Source organism: Jatropha curcas, chromosome 6 (assembly GCF_041381405.1).
Source record: "Jatropha curcas cultivar XTBG-Jc1 chromosome 6, XTBG_Jcur_1.0, whole genome shotgun sequence".
NCBI lineage: Eukaryota > Viridiplantae > Streptophyta > Magnoliopsida > Malpighiales > Euphorbiaceae > Jatropha > Jatropha curcas.
The window spans coordinates 12,689,289-12,707,515 of NC_143156.1; the positions used below are offsets into that span (position 1 = coordinate 12,689,289).

Consider the following 18,227-nt stretch of genomic DNA (forward strand, 5'->3'; position numbering starts at 1 on the left):
TGAATACTAAAGTCCAAAAAATCAACGAGGACATTAGGTCTAATTGATTATTTAATAAAGGGGTAAAAAAGGCAATTTACTAAGTAATTGAAATTTGAGACCCAAAGCTACTCAATGATGGAGTGATCGTAATCCCTAACTGGAAGAGAGCAAGATCCAAAGAATGAACAATGACTGTAATGGTGATGTAGCGACCACATAATAAACTTAGATTGAGAGAGAATAACTGTTGAAGCGGGGAATTAAAGGAAAAAAAAAGAATTGTTAAAGGAGAAGAGTAAGCCAGCAAAATAGAGCGAGGAGTTGCTGAATTGTAAAATTCACTTTTTTTTTGACTTCGCCTCCGATGTCCGGCCAATCACCGAAAACTGGTCGCTCCTATTGCACATTTCCCCTTTCAATTTCTAAGATTTCATCACCTTCATCACTGCTGTCTCACTCGTATTCAAATAGTTGCATTTCTTCTTTTGTTCGAGTCCCTCATTTTTCATTTGCTGAGATTACATTTACATTTTTATCCTTTTGATAATTGAATACATCTTCCCTCTATTCCAAGCGTAATTTCTCCTCCTACCAAGTATAATATCGTGCCTTGGAACAAATGCTCCTATATATAATTATTGATAAAAAATTGGCTGCTGGATTCGACAAAGTGTCTTGAAATAACGCTATCCTTATTTATATATTTACAATAAATAAGGTTTAAATTGTCTTTAAATACATAATTTTTTTTTTTAAACGCGTCGCCCGGGTGTCCCCTCGATTCTTTCATACAAAAACAGCTAAAACCCTAAAAAGAAAAAACCATCACAGACACTTTCCCTCCTTTTTCATGGCATGAGTCACTCTTCTTCCCTAGTTTTAAACCCTAATCCTATGGCTTTTTCTTCCGTTCTCCGCTTATCTTCCTCTCTCTTCCGTCACCACCTCCCTCTCGCCCAGACCCGCTTCTCTAGGCTCCGCCACGGCTTTTCTAAACTCCGGTTCTTATCAACAGGCTCTCCCTCTGGGACCCTCCTCCGGCCAGTGCAGGCACGCCGCAGAGACTATTCTCCGGGGAGAGAGCAGAGGGACAATGAAGAGCAAAATGGCGGTCTCTTGGTGAGTGATTCTAATGGGGGCAGGAATGGGCGAGTGGTGCCTACCGAGCTCCACAAAGAGGCCACAGAAGCTTACATGGCCTATGCCATGTCAGTTTTGCTTGGAAGGGCTTTGCCAGATGTCAGGGACGGGCTGAAGCCTGTGCACCGGAGGATATTGTGAGTGCTAATTGGGACCTCTGTGTATGTTTTTATTTTGGATAAGGATAGAATTTGAAATTTCTTCTTTATTTTTCGTTTGTGTGTTCCTATTTATTCCCATTCTATCCTCTGTAACTGGTTACTTGGTGTTCCGTTCATATCTGAATTAAACTAGTTCTGTAGTTTGAGAAAACAAATATCTAATGAGTTCCATCTCAAAATTTTGACTGCAGATTTGCAATGCATGAATTGGGTCTTTCCTCAAGAAAGCCATTCAAAAAATGTGCTAGAGTTGTTGGTGAGGTTAGAACTTCTTTGAATTTAAGTGAAGCACATCCTTTGCTTTTTGGTTGATAACTTGATTATTTTAATGTGTTTAATACCTCTACTGCAGGTTCTAGGTAAGTTTCATCCCCATGGAGACACTGCTGTCTATGATGCACTGGTGCGAATGGCACAGGTAAAGTGGGACTGAGACTTTTTTATAGTGTTCTATGTTTCTAAATGATTTTGCTATTGCATGCATACCTGCTTTGGGTTTTGCTTTCTGAGCTGACAATAATATATTACATTTTTTTCACTAATTCCCATTATGCTTTGAAGCTTTTGGTGTAGCAATTGGTCTTCTAAGCATGAAAAAGTGCAGTTATCATTGCATTGCCCTTCCCCAATTTCACCTGGCCCTAAAACAGAAAATGAAAATAATGAAAGAAGGGTTTCATCACATGATTGCATACTTGATTTCTTTTCTCACAAACGCTTATGCCATAGATTTTTCATGCATTATATGCATATATTAGACAGAAGACCTTTCTGCTTAATTTCATAGTGTTACCTTGCCAGTTCACTTTCTTTTGTGTTTGCTTTTTCTATTTTCATTCATCAGTCTCTTTTTATGAATACTAAACTTCCTCACTTTTCTAGTATCACACAGATTTTACTTATGCTAGCGATCTTTCATGTAGGATTTCTCTTTAAGGAGTCCACTCATCCAGGGGCATGGGAATTTCGGTTCAGTTGATGCGGATCCTCCAGCCGCAATGCGTTATACAGAGTGCAGGCTGGAAGTATGCTGCCATATTCAGTTTTACTTTGAGTAGCCATGCACACACTATCTGACTTTAAGCTACTTATGGATTAATTTTGCAGCCTATAAGTAGAAAATGGTTACTAAATTAGCCTTTGCTCCAATCACGCCAGATTGGTCTGCATGTTTCACAGTTGTTATTTCTTTATGTTAGGGCTGGAAAGAAGGCAGGAGCCTGTTTTTCTTTGTTGAAGTTTGGCTTAGTTGCCCCTCCAAGCCTAAACTTATCTTGAACCCGCAAAAGCTTTTCACATTCCTGTCTAACTTGGATTTGTTTTTTGATTTCTTATGCTGGGGCTTAGTGACTCAAATCCATTAATCCATTTATTAAAAACTCAGATATGACCTGTCTAGTCTGATGAATATCAGTGGAATCAATAATGTCAGCAATAAAATTATTCTGCCAATTTTATCCTGTGAGTGGAATCAATTATTCTGCCAAAATTAGTCTGATGAATATCAGTGGAATCAATAATGTCAGCGATAATGTCAGCAATAAACTAATGGAATCAATTAGTCTGATGAATATCAGTATAAGTCTAGCCTGTCTATTCTATCCTCGTTATATTATGATTCTTGAAGATTCTTAAAATACAAATATCATGGTTGCTGTTTGTTGGCTCCGACAAAGAAAAAAAATCTTTCACTATGCGATTTAAGGTTCAGAAAAGAAAAATTCACATTTTGATATCCAATGTAGTTTTTAATGGATAATTAGTAACTATTATTATATAATTAAAAATCATTGTATCTACATGCACTTTTGCTAACATCTAATTGTGATTATGCAGATGGCATCTTTAAAATGATATGATATCACTATATCTGTTCTTAGTTTTTTTAATAAGAATTGGATATTTGAATTTGTTAGGATTTGGATATAGAGTGAGGACATACGAATCAGTGCTGAGAAGCGTGTGCCCATCACTCCAGCAATGGCAACAAAGATGAAATAATCCATTGGATTTATGGATCAGATTAGGTTTAAAAGTTTATTTATCTAATTGGATTTGGATATACCATATAGCTAATATCACTGTCAATTCGTTATATTTTTTATGCTGTTTTAAGCACATTCGTACTATTAATCAATTTTATCAGTCATTGACAATATATGGCCATAATTATTAGCTACTTTACTATAATATTTTTCATTCAGAAGATCAAAATTAATTTGTCTTATCATGTGTGGAAAAATTTGATTCCCTTAGATTTTTTGGCTGTTTCTTATATTTGTTATGTACTTTGCTTGGGTGCTTAAAGAAATGATCAACTTAAAGGATGCTGACCATTTTAGTTCCACTTTTGCAGGCACTCACAGAAGCAGTTTTGTTGGCAGATCTTGAACTTGATACAGTAAGAGCTAGTCTTTGATGTTTATCAACAGTGATTTTCTTGTTTGAAGTCATCCAATGTATCTTTGTGTTTTCTTTTTTGTAGGTGAATTTTGTTCCTAATTTTGATAATTCCCAAAAGGAACCTTCACTTTTGCCTGCTCGTCTTCCAACATTATTGTTAAATGGTTCATCTGGTATTGCGGTAATATTATAGCCTCTTTTGTGTTTCTTGGATGAATTTTGTACATATGTTTTTTTTTTTTTTTCCTTTTTCTCTACATGGTAATTCTATTTTGTGGCCCAGTGAGATGAAATGCGAGTTTATTTAATTCTTTGTTTAGGTTGGCATGGCAACCAACATTCCTCCTCATAACCTTGGTGAGCTAGTGGATGTGCTATGTGCACTAATTCATAATCCAGAAGCCACTGTAAGTGCCCAAAAGCATTGGTGAACCTTGGATGTATCAGAAAAATACATTCACTGTGAATTTTGACTATATTAACTTTTGCCTTTCTCATTACCATCTTGTTATGTAATTTGAGCTAAAATCATTTAGGTATTAGTAGTCTCTTAGCTTGTTTATTGCATATGCATATGTTTTCATATTAGCACATTTTAATAAATTTAGATATTAAATAAAAAGTTGTAATATAAAGGTTAAAGTGTTCCCTTAGACTTAGTTTTCCCTTAGACTTAGAGAATATCTTTTGAAATGGCTTAGTTTTCCCTTAGACTTAGAAAATATCTTTTGAAAAGTTTTTTCGTTAACTAATTTTCTTAAGTGTTCCAAACATTGGAAAACCTGCAGTATATTTTCTAGCAAATTATTTTCCAGAAGGGAACCTTAATGAAAAGCATTCTATAACATTAACAACAATAAGTCAACTAGAAAAATTAGCATATGCTTACCTAAATCTTTTCTCTGAATACATTTGCTTTTATGCTTGTATGATACTATAATGTATACCCTTATATTATAGGTATTTGATTAAATTAAATAGGAATAATTAAAAATATAGTAATTATAAAGCAATTTTTATTAGTTTGGAAGCAAAATATATTATGAATATAGCTAAAATTAGGAAGCAAGTTTATTGTGGAGTTTTAAATATATTTAATTATTAAAAAGGTTTATCAATGGAGCCATCAAATTTTATGATAGTTTATATATTATGTGTGCATTACAATTTTCATATAAAATAAAATAACCAGAAATAAATGTAAGGAAATTAAAAAAAAAAATAAACCCCATCGGAAAGATTACAAGAAAAACCTAAATATATAAAATCTAAGAAAGCAATAATATGATTAAATTATAAACCTTTTAAAAATATACAAAGACACATCAAAGCTATTGAAATTAAAATAAATTAAATCATCAGCTGCCTGCAAAACAAAAATATCTATTCACCTTTTGTTGCATCCATTTTCATTCACTCATTTATCTATTCAATTGAATTAAGTTAAATGAATACAACTTCATAATCAAATATGACATAATTGTAAACTAAATGGACAAATAATACTGATGAATAAAATCTGCATGGAGAACATCAAAGTAATGATGAATAAAATATTATGATGATGTGTAACCAAGTGCTATTGGAACATATGTTCACAATTCCAACTTCTTTTAAGGTTGTTTTGATGTTAGTATTGTAAGTAATAGATTTTTGGTCAAAATAAAGAGTAATCTTCTCGGCCCATGAATTTGGTTACTTGTAATAGAGTTTTCATAAATCTAGAACTGATTTTGGCAAAAATTCCAAATCTAAGCTTTTTCCGAAATCTGTTTTGAGCCATGAGAAACTCTCTTGCAGATAGCTAAATCCATTTGGCCAACAAAATTACTCTAATTTTGGCCTAAAATATATTACTTGTGATAATAATAACACCAAATGAGCCCTTAATTTATTAGGATTGACACTAACATGTGAATCTGTGAAATTTTGTTTTTTTATCAAATTGTTAATAATTGTACACCATATCTATATTGATGCTAAATGCAATATTAATTATGTACACATTGTATAAAGATTTTTCAAATTAATAAGATAACAATATGATTTATGAATTCAAGTTATGTCATATTTTATATGCAGATTTCAGAATTAGTTACATCATTTAGACCCTTCGTGATGGAGGCTAATAAGGATACTTGTGGATACACATATATATTAATTTTGTCTTCATTTTTATTGGCTATCCTAAAAAAAAAAAAAAAAATACTGCCTCAGAATATTTTTTCATTGGGAAAAATAAAAGTGTTATTTAATAATTAGAGAATATGTAATATAAATTCTAAATTGAACGAGAGAGTTGAAGAAGAGTTAAAGTAAAAAAAGAAAAAAGAAAAGAAGAAATAAAAATATCTTGAATGATCCAACAAAAAAATGACGAATGAAATTGACATGTGATTTATAAGAAACAATAAGATGGATACAATTAATAGGCGAAGAATTTGCAAATGATAGTCAAGTAAATTGCTTGAGAAGAGAATAGCTGTACATTCATATATATTGTAGATAGATGGATTATAGATTCTAGATTTGGAAGGCCCTGCATTCATTTATTTATGTCTAAGGCTGGGTTAGTGATATATATATATATATATATAAAATTAAGTAGATAAAGACACTTCAAGGTTGTTAAATATGTCCTTGGATTGGGTTTGAGTCTATTAATAAACAAGTCTTTGAATAGCAGGAGGGTGAAGATAATGCCTACGAGCTTTCTTTTAATTGGTTAATCTCAATGACTGATCAGGAATAAAAATTTGCTATGGTCATTAAGTTTTGGTTAGGTTAGAATTTGCTGATCATTACCAATTCTTCTTCATATTAAATATTCTTCTCTTCATTAATGTTAAGGAATGATTGGTTCCCAAAAGGAAATTCACGTGTAATGTGAGAACTACTTTTAGGTAGCTTTGTGAAAAAGTTCTTATTAGATGCCAAGATATTGTGAAAAAAATTTATACTTCAAGTGGCCGTCTCTCTAGCAATTGTGGTTAGTCTTATTTTAATTATATTTGGATTAAAACAAATGCATGGTTTATACATTTTATCTTCCAAATAATTTTAAAACCAATGTTTTCTTCAACTCCATCTTTATTGCTACAGAAAGGATCTACATAATCAAATTCAAAAGAGCTTGGTATTAGGGCTTAGCTGAGATGAGAGTGTTTGGCTTATCAGTATCATTGAAATGAGAAGTTATTAACTTCAAAAGTTTGCATTTCTCTTTGAAGAATTGGAATTTAGATTAATGTCAAACTCACTTGGTTTCGACTGATGTTCAATATCTGTCCTTGTGATTCATATCCTTATCTCCATTTTCATATTTTTGTGTGTCAGCTTATTCATTTTTGCATGAAAGAACTCATTTCTCCAAAGCATCTCATTCTAGTTTTATACCCATGCAGATGCACCCATTGTGCACGAAAACGTACTTACTGTTTGCCTATTAGTCTTCTCATGTAATAAAGAACCTCATATATTCTTATATGTATTTCCTGTAAATTAGTTTTCAAGTGTGTATGTTGTTGTCTCATAATATAATTTTATTGTTACAGTTGCAGGAGTTGATGGAATACATGCCTGGACCTGATTTTCCAACTGGAGGACTAATAATGGGAAACCTTGGGTAAGTTAACTTTTCAATTACATCTTTATTCTGCACCAATCAAGCATGAAATTGGAAGGGTTTGATCATAAATCCATGAGTGCTGCCATACTTCATCCTTGTTGCATTTTAATTTCAAAGGCTAAGTAGAAAATGTCTTCCATACAATGTTACGTAATGGTGTTCTCTGTTGGGTTTTATATAACGAGCATGGTTTTGTTGTAATAGAAGTATGAGTGTATGGGTCAAATAATAAATAAGCAGGCAATATATTGTGCAACTGAACAAATTTATTTCACTTGAATTCAAACTATAACACAGATGATTGCTAGGAGGATCACACACGTCCATGAGAATGTATTTAAAATCGTCGCTGCAGCTGTTGTTGCCAGCACTTTAACATCCAGAGCCTTTGGCTATTTATGGTATGACTTGCTAAAAGCAGAATACCAGATTATGGCCCCTAAATCAGGAGGCATTTTGTTTCAAGAATGCATTTCTTGGATTCTCTCCCTTTGAAAATGGGGTTGCTGGAAACTATGCAAGGATCTGATTTGTTTCCATGTGAAAGATTATTTTGGTTGAGACACTGATCACATTATGAGAGTTTAACTGCAATGTTCCAGTTAGATGGATGAACTTCTGTCTTTTATGTCCAGGATTTTAGAGGCATATCGAACTGGGCGAGGCCGCATCATAGTCAGAGGAAAAACAGATGTTGAATTGCTTGACTCTAAAACCAAGCGAATTGCAGTTATCGTAAAAGAGGTGATCATTCGGGTTTATTCTTGGCCTTACTATGTTTTGCATATTCATCTTCAAGTTGTTGCAGAAGGAAGTAACATCTTTCTAACTGAACAGATTCCTTATCAAACCAACAAGGCTTCTCTTGTGGAAAAGATTGCTGAACTTGTAGAGAACAAGGTACTTTCATATTGTTTGAAAATAGCCAATATCTATGTGTTCATTTACAGCAGTCTGGCAAGTTGTATCCTGATATTGATGGAAGGTGGTTAATGAATATCTTATTCTGCTTTTTTTGAACAATGGTTTCTGGGCTCTGTGACTTGATATATGCTTGATTACAAGCTGATCTTCTTCTACTTGAGGGATATGGACGGTTGGTCACTTGCATTTCACAAACTAGTATTCCATGCTTGTTTGACTAGTGAGAAAGGGGAGAGGGAGAATTGACAGGAAAAGAAAGAAGAAATAAAATGAAACTAAGTATTTTTGTTAGGCTTGATTATCATCTTGAATTTGGAGTGAGGGATTTGAAATCAAGGGAATTGGATTTGAAATACATGACTTCCTTTGGCTGGCTAGAATATATATTAGGTATATGAATGTGGATAAAAGTTCATTTGATGAAATTTAAAATCCATCTTAAATAAGTTTTCAACTGCATTCATGAATTTAATCATCATTTAAACTAAATCTTGTCTAAATCACTCATTTTGAATTCTTGCCTCGAATCATAGCATAAGAGTAATGCCATCCATAGAAATAAGCGAAAATATGTTCATCATAACTAATGTAGTTTCAGTTTGTGTAGTTGATCATCTCTGACTGTTTCTGTTTTGAGTTACGGTAGTGTATTATGCATGTCAGTTGGTGTAACTGATATTCTTTCACTGCCCAAGCCATTGTTTTGCTCTGTGTCAAAGTGAGAAAAAACATGTTATAGGAAATAGTCTAATGTCTCTGCACATGAGAATATTTTAACTAATTGTTCATGTGCTCTTGAAATTATGTTAGGCCTTCTCTCTCTCCTTCAATTGTTAGAAACTATCATTTAATGGTCTGTGCAATCAAATGCAGGTTTTGTGATCAATAAATTTCTCTGTCAAGCTTAGTCCTTGGTGGAGTGCTGTGTTCATCAATTGACTACTCAATGGATTACTGAGCTTTTCCCCCAAATTTTTGCGTTTAGCTTTATACTTCCTGTTAAATGAATTTGCAAATTATTATTTGAATCTCATAAATATGCATCCTAATGCAGCCTTAGTCACAAGGCATCCAATATCATTTAAATTAAAAAAGCTAATCTTATTCATAAATCACTAAAAAGAATAATTTTCTTTAATCATTATCTGACAGAATTTAGATGGCATCAGTGACATTCGTGATGAAAGTGATCGTTCTGGAATGCGTATTGTGGTTGAGGTATTTAAATTTATACAACGTACTGTGCTATAAAGCAAATCCTTTACCCTTAATATTACATTGGTATTTTATTTTGACCGATGGATTCTATCTTGTGTTACAGCTGAAACGTGGAGCAGATCCATCGGTTGTGTTAAATAATCTTTATCGTCTTACTCCTCTTCAATCTAGCTTTAGCTGCAATATGGTGGGGTAAGTATTTTCATCTTATTAACCTGATTATAGAATCTTAGTAGAATTCTGGATACTGCATGTCTGTTGAGTTGAAGCTGTTGATTTCTTTGGAGTTTTAGCTAATAATTTTTTTTTTTTTTTTTTTTTTTTTTTTTTTTTTTTTTATATTCTATTTACTGCATCTTTTTCATTCTCTCCCTTGCCAGCTGCCCCTCTTATTTTATTGCAACTATACTTGTCATTATAATTTTTAATAATTTATGTTTTAGTTTCTTGTATTTCAACTATTTCTAGTAATTTTAAGTTCCCTATTTATTAAACTTGTCCATGTAAAACTAGGATTTTTAATTATTAATTGGCTATCTTATATATACGTAGAGAAGATGGTCTATTAAACAATAAAATCCAGTTCCTCTTATCATAAGGTGGACTAGAATTATTTTTCCTTGTGATTCAAAAATGTTCAAGGTGTAGACTTAATGTAGCCTTCAATCATGTTTTCTTCATATATTACTTAGGCTTAGTTTGGGAGAAGGATTAGGAAAGAAATGAAAAGGGTAGAGGTAATAGGAAAAGAAAAGAAAAGGAGAAGGGGTAGGATAAGAGTTATCCATTGTTTGGGAGTTTAATTAATTTGGAAAATCAATGATACTAGGGGATTGGTTATCTAATTGAACCCTCACTTTAGTTTTGTTTCAATATTGAGGGAATAAGAGATACCATTTCCTTATAGAACTATTAATACTTTTGTAATAAGACTATTCCTTAATATCTGAATAATTTCTTATCCTTCAAACATCCAAGCATAAAATAATTAATTAATTTTCAATTCTCTCATTTCTTTTCTTTTCCTTTTCCGTGGATTAAAGATGTCCTTTCCTTTCTAAACCATCTACAACTTCCAAACATTCTGTTAATTATGTTTTTCTTAATCTTTATTTGATCTTTAAGTTTGAACTTGTGGATTGAGAAATGTGAAATTTGTTTTAATTTTCATTGTAAGAATCTGGATTATAACAAGGTGTTAACTTTACAGTTGTAGGAACATGAGTTGTGAAATGCAAATAACTAACTATTTTGTAGAAGTGTATAAAAAGAAAAATATTTTGTTAGTTAGGCAATAGAAAACAGAAACCGGTAGTGAAGAGAACCTGCTTGAATAATTGATAACTAAATGAGCTTGAAATATCTTCCTATTTTAAAGCAAAATTTCTGTATCAACTTTGAATTTGACTCTACAGTTTTGAGAGTCAAGACCTTGCCATGTCATAAGGGTTCTGTTAATTTTTTCAGTGGAGTATCCTGAGCTTTGTTTTGTTGATGCAAAGCTCACATTCATATGGTTAGGGTCTAAAATAATTAATTCTTCTGGCAAAATCTGCAACATGGGACAGACGTAAAAAAATGCATTCCTTTTTTGGTTCAAACAACTGAAAATTGAAGTCAGTATCTCACTTGCTCTTCCCTGGATAATGGAAGCTCTGTTTTGAATATAGCTCTGTTTCTCTACATCTAAACGGTTTGACTTGACAAGCTCAATACTAATGGACTTAACTTGTGAAATCCAGGATATAAATCAATCTTGAGAGATGGAAACCTTCCAAACCCAGATTGAATTTAAAAGAACATGGGTTTTGAATGGTCCGAGATTTTTGCTATTTATTTTTGGGTGATTTTAGATGAGGAATTCAGAAGAAGGTAAATTGATAGAAGCTAGAGATGAACATTAATGGAGGAGAAAGGGTGATTTTGCTCATGTGTAGGAATGTGGCTTATGCAAGTGATAGAGAAAAATAAGGGGAATCTGAAGGAAGGTGATGGCACCACCATTTGACATGGGAATAGTGATAGAGCAAGGAACGAGAACAGAATTTCCAAACAGAGATTTCAGAAAAAATAACAGAAGAAACAAATAGAATAAGAACTTGAATGGATTTCTTTTGATTGATAACTCAAGGATGAAAAATAGGCCAGTAATATATCTGGAGTACAAAATCAAATCAAGGAGATAACAAGAAAGAAGAAATAAACTTGATTAGCAAGAATCAAGTCCAGAAACTGAAGTTTCTTTACAGGTATCACAATCTGCCAAAAACGGAAATATTCCCAAAAGACGTCGCACAACAAAATCCTCATGATGTTATATAGCACTGGTGTCACCATTGTTGTAACTAACAATGCCACCTGGAGCTCTCTCATTGCTTGAATCTCTGTGCATAAACATCCTGCTTTCACAAACTTGGGCCTTCTTGAATAAACTTTGAAAGGCTTGGTAGTGGTAATGGGCTGCTTATTCCTATTAGAGCGGCTATCATATTATTCAATATGATTGTAAATATAGGAGCCAGGATCCAAGCTTTTAAATGATCATCAGAAACCATCTAGTTTTTTTGTTTTTTAATTTTGATTTAGGGTTCTATACTTTTCTTTTCACCTTTTCCCTCTATATATAATTCAACCTATTCCTTAAATTAAATTTCTAGTTGCATTCATTTTTTTTCCCAGCCAAGTCAGGTTCCTTGAATCTCCTTTAACAGAAGAATCTATCTCTATATGTGTGTATGTTTGTAAATTTCTAGCCAAGTCAGATTCCATAAATCTCTTTTAACTGAAAAATTCATGTTGTATTTGCATGCCTATAAGGTTCAAGTTTATTTCAATTTACATGAAAGGCATATTGAATGAATCATGCACATGATACTTGTTTAATACAAAAATTGTTTCCCCTTAGATGCCAAGTACTAAATCTAGAGTGGTAGGTATTCTTCTGAACTTTTCCTTTTTTTTTTTTTTTGGGTACAAGTTATGCTATACCACTCAATACATTTTGAATACAAATTCTTAGCTGTATCTAGCTATATAGGTTATTGCATCAATATGATAAGGTGGAATTTTAAGCTGGCTGTCATCTACTGCATTCTTCTTAAAACTTATCCTTTTGGAGCTGACGTAACAAACTACGCCATCAGGAAGAATTTCTTATTCTATTCCTATCATTTGATATTTTTCATGGTATCAGAGCCTGGGTAACTGTCGGGTGCAGCTATGTATGTACAATCTAAGTGTGGTTATAATCATATGCAGACAAAAAAGTACAAATTGCTAATGCTTATAAAATTTGTTGGGCAATGTGTTCATAATTTCAGTACGTCACCCTTTTAATTTTTTGCTATGAAGTTATACTGAAACAGCCCATATCTATAGTTGCTGGTTCATATTTTTCACAAGTCATGTCTGAATCTCAAAGTATTTCCTTTGTGAAAAAAAAAAAAAAAAAAAAAAGAAGAAGCGACAAAGGAAAAGTTTATTACCAAGCTCAGTGCTATTCAAATTGTTTTATAAAGATTCAATGGGTGCATTAGTTGTTGCTTGTGCTGTTATCCCAACACCCATTAAGTATGTATATATAAAGGCTTACCTGTGTTACTCATATCTTATGGATGAATTATTGTAGCAATATCTATGCTAACACTTTTTTGCAATATTTGCATGTGTACGTAAAACCTTATTTAATTAGTTGCTGACTTCATCTTGCGAAATAACTCATTATGACTGTTCTGTACTGCAGCATTCTTGATGGACAACCCAAACTAATGGGTCTGAAAGATCTGCTTCAGGTGGCTACTTACACATGGTTTATTTTGAATTGCAGTAATCAATTTCTTGTTCTTAACCAGTATATCTCAGCATTTTTAGTTTTTTACTGTTTCTTTTCTCTGTTTTCACACATTGCCACATAGAAGTAAACAGCTTCTCTGTCTTTTTCTTTTGCTAGGCATTCTTAGATTTTAGATGCTCTGTTGTTGAGAGACGTGCCAGGTTTAAGCTTTCCCAGGCTCAAGAGAGAAGACATATTGTTGAGGTATGTTAAGGTAACTGTTAATTTGCTTGGTCACAAAGTATTGGGTGTTTGTGCATCCCACTTAAAAATTTCAGTCCTCCCCTACCTTCTTGCTGCCAATGGTACTGAGATTTTAGTAAATGAAAGGAAATGTGAGAATTTTGGTTGCCATTGCCATGATATAGTACGCTTATAACAATAAATAAGCAGATTTTAACACCTGCTCTGCAAAGGGTTGGGGTTTGTGCGAGTACTTTGGCTCACATCTTTAGTTGGTGTATATTTTCAAACCCCTGCAATTTGGGCTCAAGTGTTCCTTTTTTTCTTTTTTTCCCCTCATTGTTCCTGTTGTAATGATTTTTACATGTTTTTCATAAGGTTTCTAGGCACTCAATAAAGTGCTGTATCAACTCATCTATGGTTGTTGTATGATCCTTCAGGGTATTGTGGTGGGACTTGATAATTTGGATGAAGTGATTCGTATAATTAAGCAGGCTACAAGCAATGCAGCTGCATCTTCTGGTTTGAGGAATGGTAAGGTTCTTTCACATTTTATACATCTTATGCCAGGTTTCCTTGCTTAGTATATCCATTTATTGTAATTTATTATATATGCGCACAGAAAGATGAAGTTTATTTCTTTTGCCTCGAAGAAATATTTCTATATATTTTATATTGTTTTTAGTTTCTGTTTTTCTTAGCTTAGCTCAGAGCCATCTTTTTGTCGGAAGTTTCTGATTTGAATAAACAGAAAAAGTTATTACGGTCTCTGTAAATTAATTTTTGTTTTGATGCACCTTATGCATGTGGCGTTAGGTCTTTTTATTGCAAAATAGTGAGGACTGTCAGATACTTGACTGCATTTAGAATGATTAGGAGAAATCTTGGTAGAATGGTATTTTGAAAATTAATGAACTGAGAAAGGTGACAAGTGTCTTAAATTTTAAAGCATTTTTATCAGTATGTTCACATTTGAAGTGCAAGTTTCTATGTATTTTGCTTCTCTAAGTATCAAAATTGACTTAAGCTGAAAGAAAGCGTTTTGGTTTCCGTTCTTCTTGAGTATTTAGAGAATCATACCAGACATGCTAGCCTGAACAGTCCAATCAGTAACTGGATCAATGATTGGTTTGTTTGATTGTAGTCTTACTCTTTAAATTAGCTTTTATGTCATTTTTTTGTTGAAATTTTCTATCAATTGATTTTGCTATTATTTTCATATTCTTCAATGTAGAATTAAATCTTTCTGAGAAGCAAGCTGAAGCCATATTGGACATAAGCCTCAGAAGACTTACTCTACTTGAGGTGATTAGTATCTTGCTTTTCTTGCTTTTCTATTTTTGGAAAAGGATTTTGTATTTTATATAGATTGCAATCTTAAAATTTGCAAATGGCATTTAATGGAAGTGATTTCCCTATTGTGCAGAGAAAGAAGTTTGTAGATGAAAGTAAATTGTTGTCAGAACAAATCTCCAGGCTAGAGGAACTGTTGTCAAGCAGGCAAAACATATTACAGGTAACATACTTGGTAAATGCTGCTTGTGTTGTCAGTTATTCAGGTTTTTTTTGCATAAGGTGCAAATTTTAGACTTCATCTGGCCTGGTACTTCTGATATGCACTATCATCTGTTTGCGCAGTAATATTTTTATTTGCTGGGGGATATAGATTCGAATTGACGAATTGTGCTACTTCAAATCCTTCATTTATCGAGTATATTTAAATAATCTTTGAGAAAGGAAGAATTTGTGAGAAAGACATAATGTATTTATGCAGATTCGTTAAAGAGTGAGACACTTTGTATCAGAGATGTGGCCAAATGCATATCAAGGAATTGAATAAAAAAAGGCAGCTCCTATTATGTGTATTAGTTAGCTAATATAGTAAGTGACACTTAATGAAAAAAGAATAAGAGAAGATTACTGGGTAAATAATTTAAAGCTTACTATTCAATTGACAACCTGCAACATTATTTATCTCTGATTCAGCCGGTGCATATTTCCAATAGAAAGTAATTATTGTTTGCCATTTTCCTGCTCGATATCGACAAAAAATCAAACTTATTGCAGTGCCTCTTCCACAAATATGTTCCACAATAAGATTAGGTGGCCTTCCTTTTGTGACAACATCTCAAAGACGAATAAATCATTTAAAGGTATCAAAAGAAGGCCAAGGAATTAGTAGCTAGTTAGTAACTTCTTGAAGTTGATTTTGGTTTGAGTGGAGAAGATAAAGAGAAGACTACAGTGTTAGCTGAAAGAGAAAACTTTGTTTCCCTTCTCCTTCTTCATGCTTCTTCTCTGTGTCTATCCTCACGATTACAAAACTAAATCTCAACCATTATTTCCAACTAATGAATTCATTTCTTGAAAGGATTAGAATCAGGCCCATGTGTCCCTTGACCTGATAAATTAATCTTGAGGCGTGATGATATCAAGGGGACATTGGCTATAACATAGATCTGGTTCCTAGAATTGCAAACTCCGAGGGCAGATTGTTTCAATAACTGATATAAAAAATGATTAGTAATTTAGTTACTGCATCAGTTACTCATGAGACTTGTATTGCACGTATATGGGTGTATAATTCTGAAAGTTTGTGGATAGATAATATACTTGAGCACCTGTGTGCAATATTTGGATCCCTTTCCTCTCAATCCTTGTATTCTAGAATTCAGACATTACACAAGTATGACACTCGACCAATGCCCATATGCCAGTCTGAGCAACAATTTCTAGATCAAATGACTTCACAACCTCCACCCGTCCCTAGTGTCATTGTAAAGATTGGAGAGTGATAATGTTTGCAGATGTTCTTTTTGTTTTTCATCATCTCCATCCTCATCTTGGGATATAGTTTATCGAGTTAGGTTATGAGAGAGAGGAGCTGTGATTCTAGATATGATTTTTGAACTCATTTCATATCATTGTAACTGAGCTCCCTTGTTTTCATATTTTAGTTAATTGAACAAGAATCTGTAGAGCTCAAGAATAAGTTTTCCAGTCCAAGGCGTTCGTTGTTGGAGGACTCTGACGGTGGTCAACTTGAAGATATAGATGTTATTCCAAATGAAGAAATGCTTCTGGTATGTGACATTGGAAGGTTGTCTGTTTCTTTGTTTTCATAGTTATTCTGTTTGCATCACATTGAATGTTGAAAGTATCAGCATTTCCGATGAAGTGTTTATATATATTGTTTTTGGTGGATTATTGGGAACAAGCTTTTTTTTCTCTTTTTTCTTTTAAGAAGATTCTCATTTAATTTTCAGGCACTTAGTGAAAAGGGTTATGTGAAGCGTATGAAGCCCAATACCTTTAATCTTCAGAATCGCGGAACAGTTGGTAAATCTGTTGGAAAACTGAGAGTCAATGATGCAATGTCTGACTCTATTGTCTGTCGTGCTCATGACCACGTGCTATATTTTAGGTACTTAGGCAGCCTTTGTCCTTTCATGTTTGTTCTGAACATTTTCATGAGCTGAATATTAAGTAGCTTTATCATTACTATTACTGTTGTTGTGCTTGCCTTTTGTTTGAATTTTCTTTCCCATTTTTTGAGAGTTGGAGAAGATAACGATATGGTTATCCACACTTGTAAACTTGATGAAGATCTTTTCAATGTTCCTTGCACGTGACTTTTAGTGATATTATCATATGCATTTTCACTATTATGATGAATATGTAAAAATAAAACTAATTTTGGTTTTTAACATTTATACTTAAACACTGATTATGATATTCTCTGAGCTTTCAGCAATTCAAATATTTAGTTAATTTGCTGCATATAAATGTATAAAACTGCAGCATTTGTTTTAACTTAAAGTTTTTCATATTGATCAATCTGTAGAATTTTTTTTATTCGCATAAAATTATGGAAACTAAATTATATATGTTATCAGTAAATCTTATGCCAACAGATATAAGAGTTTTAGTAACATATGACAAACTTGCTGTATTTCAATGGAATTTTGATAGAAAATTTGCTTGTCTATTCCCACAAGCTGATTGGGTTTAAATAGACTGAAGTATCCACAAATTTGGGAATAAATTCCTAAATTACAGCCCTAATTGATGCCCATTGTCTTCTAATTATGGCTGGCAATTACAGCCTTAATTGGCTCTCTAATTGATGCCTAATATCTCTCCTAATTGATGCCCATTGTCTCCTAATATGGTTGACATTTACAGCCTGAATTAGCTCCCTAATTGATGCCTAATTTATCTCCTAATTGATGGTTATTTACAGCTATCTTACAACAGTATAGTCAATTAATTATAATAGTATACTAACATTATACTAACATCCCCCCTCAAATTGATGCTGGGCGATCAAGAAGCATCAATTTGCCAACGAGAAATTGATGACGCTGTCTTGTCATAGATTTAGTGAATACATCAGCAATTTGAAGAGCAGTGGAGACATGTGGAAGAGAAATGACACCTGTATCTACTGCCTCTCGAATAGAATGACAGTCGACTTCGATATGTTTGGTACGTTCATGAAAAACTGGATTTGTAGCAATTTGTATGGCACTAGTGTTGTCAGCATGCAGAGGAGTAGAATGAGGCTGAGGAAATCCAATTTCAGCAAGTAACCCACGTAACCAAACAATCTCTGAGCAAGCAGCGGACATAGCCCGATATTCAGACTCAGTAGAAGATTTTGAAACACGGTCTTGTTTCTTACTTTTCCAAGATATCAAAGAATCGCCAAGAAACATACACCAACCAGTTATAGAGCGACGAGTGTCTGGACAAC

The 18,227-nt window shown here is 33.2% G+C and overlaps 1 protein-coding gene across 1 annotated transcript in view; it reads left to right on the forward strand.

Annotated features, from left to right (window-relative positions):
* Positions 1–238: 238 nt before the first annotated feature.
* GYRA (DNA GYRASE A) overlaps positions 239–18,227 on the forward strand; it is a 28,977-nt gene continuing 10,988 nt past the window's right edge. The window contains exons 1-19 of the mRNA XM_089722275.1: positions 239–1,259; positions 1,475–1,544; positions 1,636–1,701; positions 2,207–2,308; positions 3,640–3,684; positions 3,769–3,867; positions 4,007–4,093; positions 7,241–7,311; positions 7,950–8,058; positions 8,152–8,214; positions 9,391–9,456; positions 9,560–9,648; positions 13,199–13,247; positions 13,406–13,492; positions 13,912–14,005; positions 14,706–14,776; positions 14,898–14,987; positions 16,429–16,554; positions 16,738–16,895. Of these exons, the coding sequence (XP_089578401.1) occupies positions 838–1,259; positions 1,475–1,544; positions 1,636–1,701; positions 2,207–2,308; positions 3,640–3,684; positions 3,769–3,867; positions 4,007–4,093; positions 7,241–7,311; positions 7,950–8,058; positions 8,152–8,214; positions 9,391–9,456; positions 9,560–9,648; positions 13,199–13,247; positions 13,406–13,492; positions 13,912–14,005; positions 14,706–14,776; positions 14,898–14,987; positions 16,429–16,554; positions 16,738–16,895 (1,964 nt within the window). The 5' untranslated portion in view covers positions 239–837. The remainder of the gene's footprint in view (positions 1,260–1,474; positions 1,545–1,635; positions 1,702–2,206; positions 2,309–3,639; positions 3,685–3,768; positions 3,868–4,006; positions 4,094–7,240; positions 7,312–7,949; positions 8,059–8,151; positions 8,215–9,390; positions 9,457–9,559; positions 9,649–13,198; positions 13,248–13,405; positions 13,493–13,911; positions 14,006–14,705; positions 14,777–14,897; positions 14,988–16,428; positions 16,555–16,737; positions 16,896–18,227) is intronic.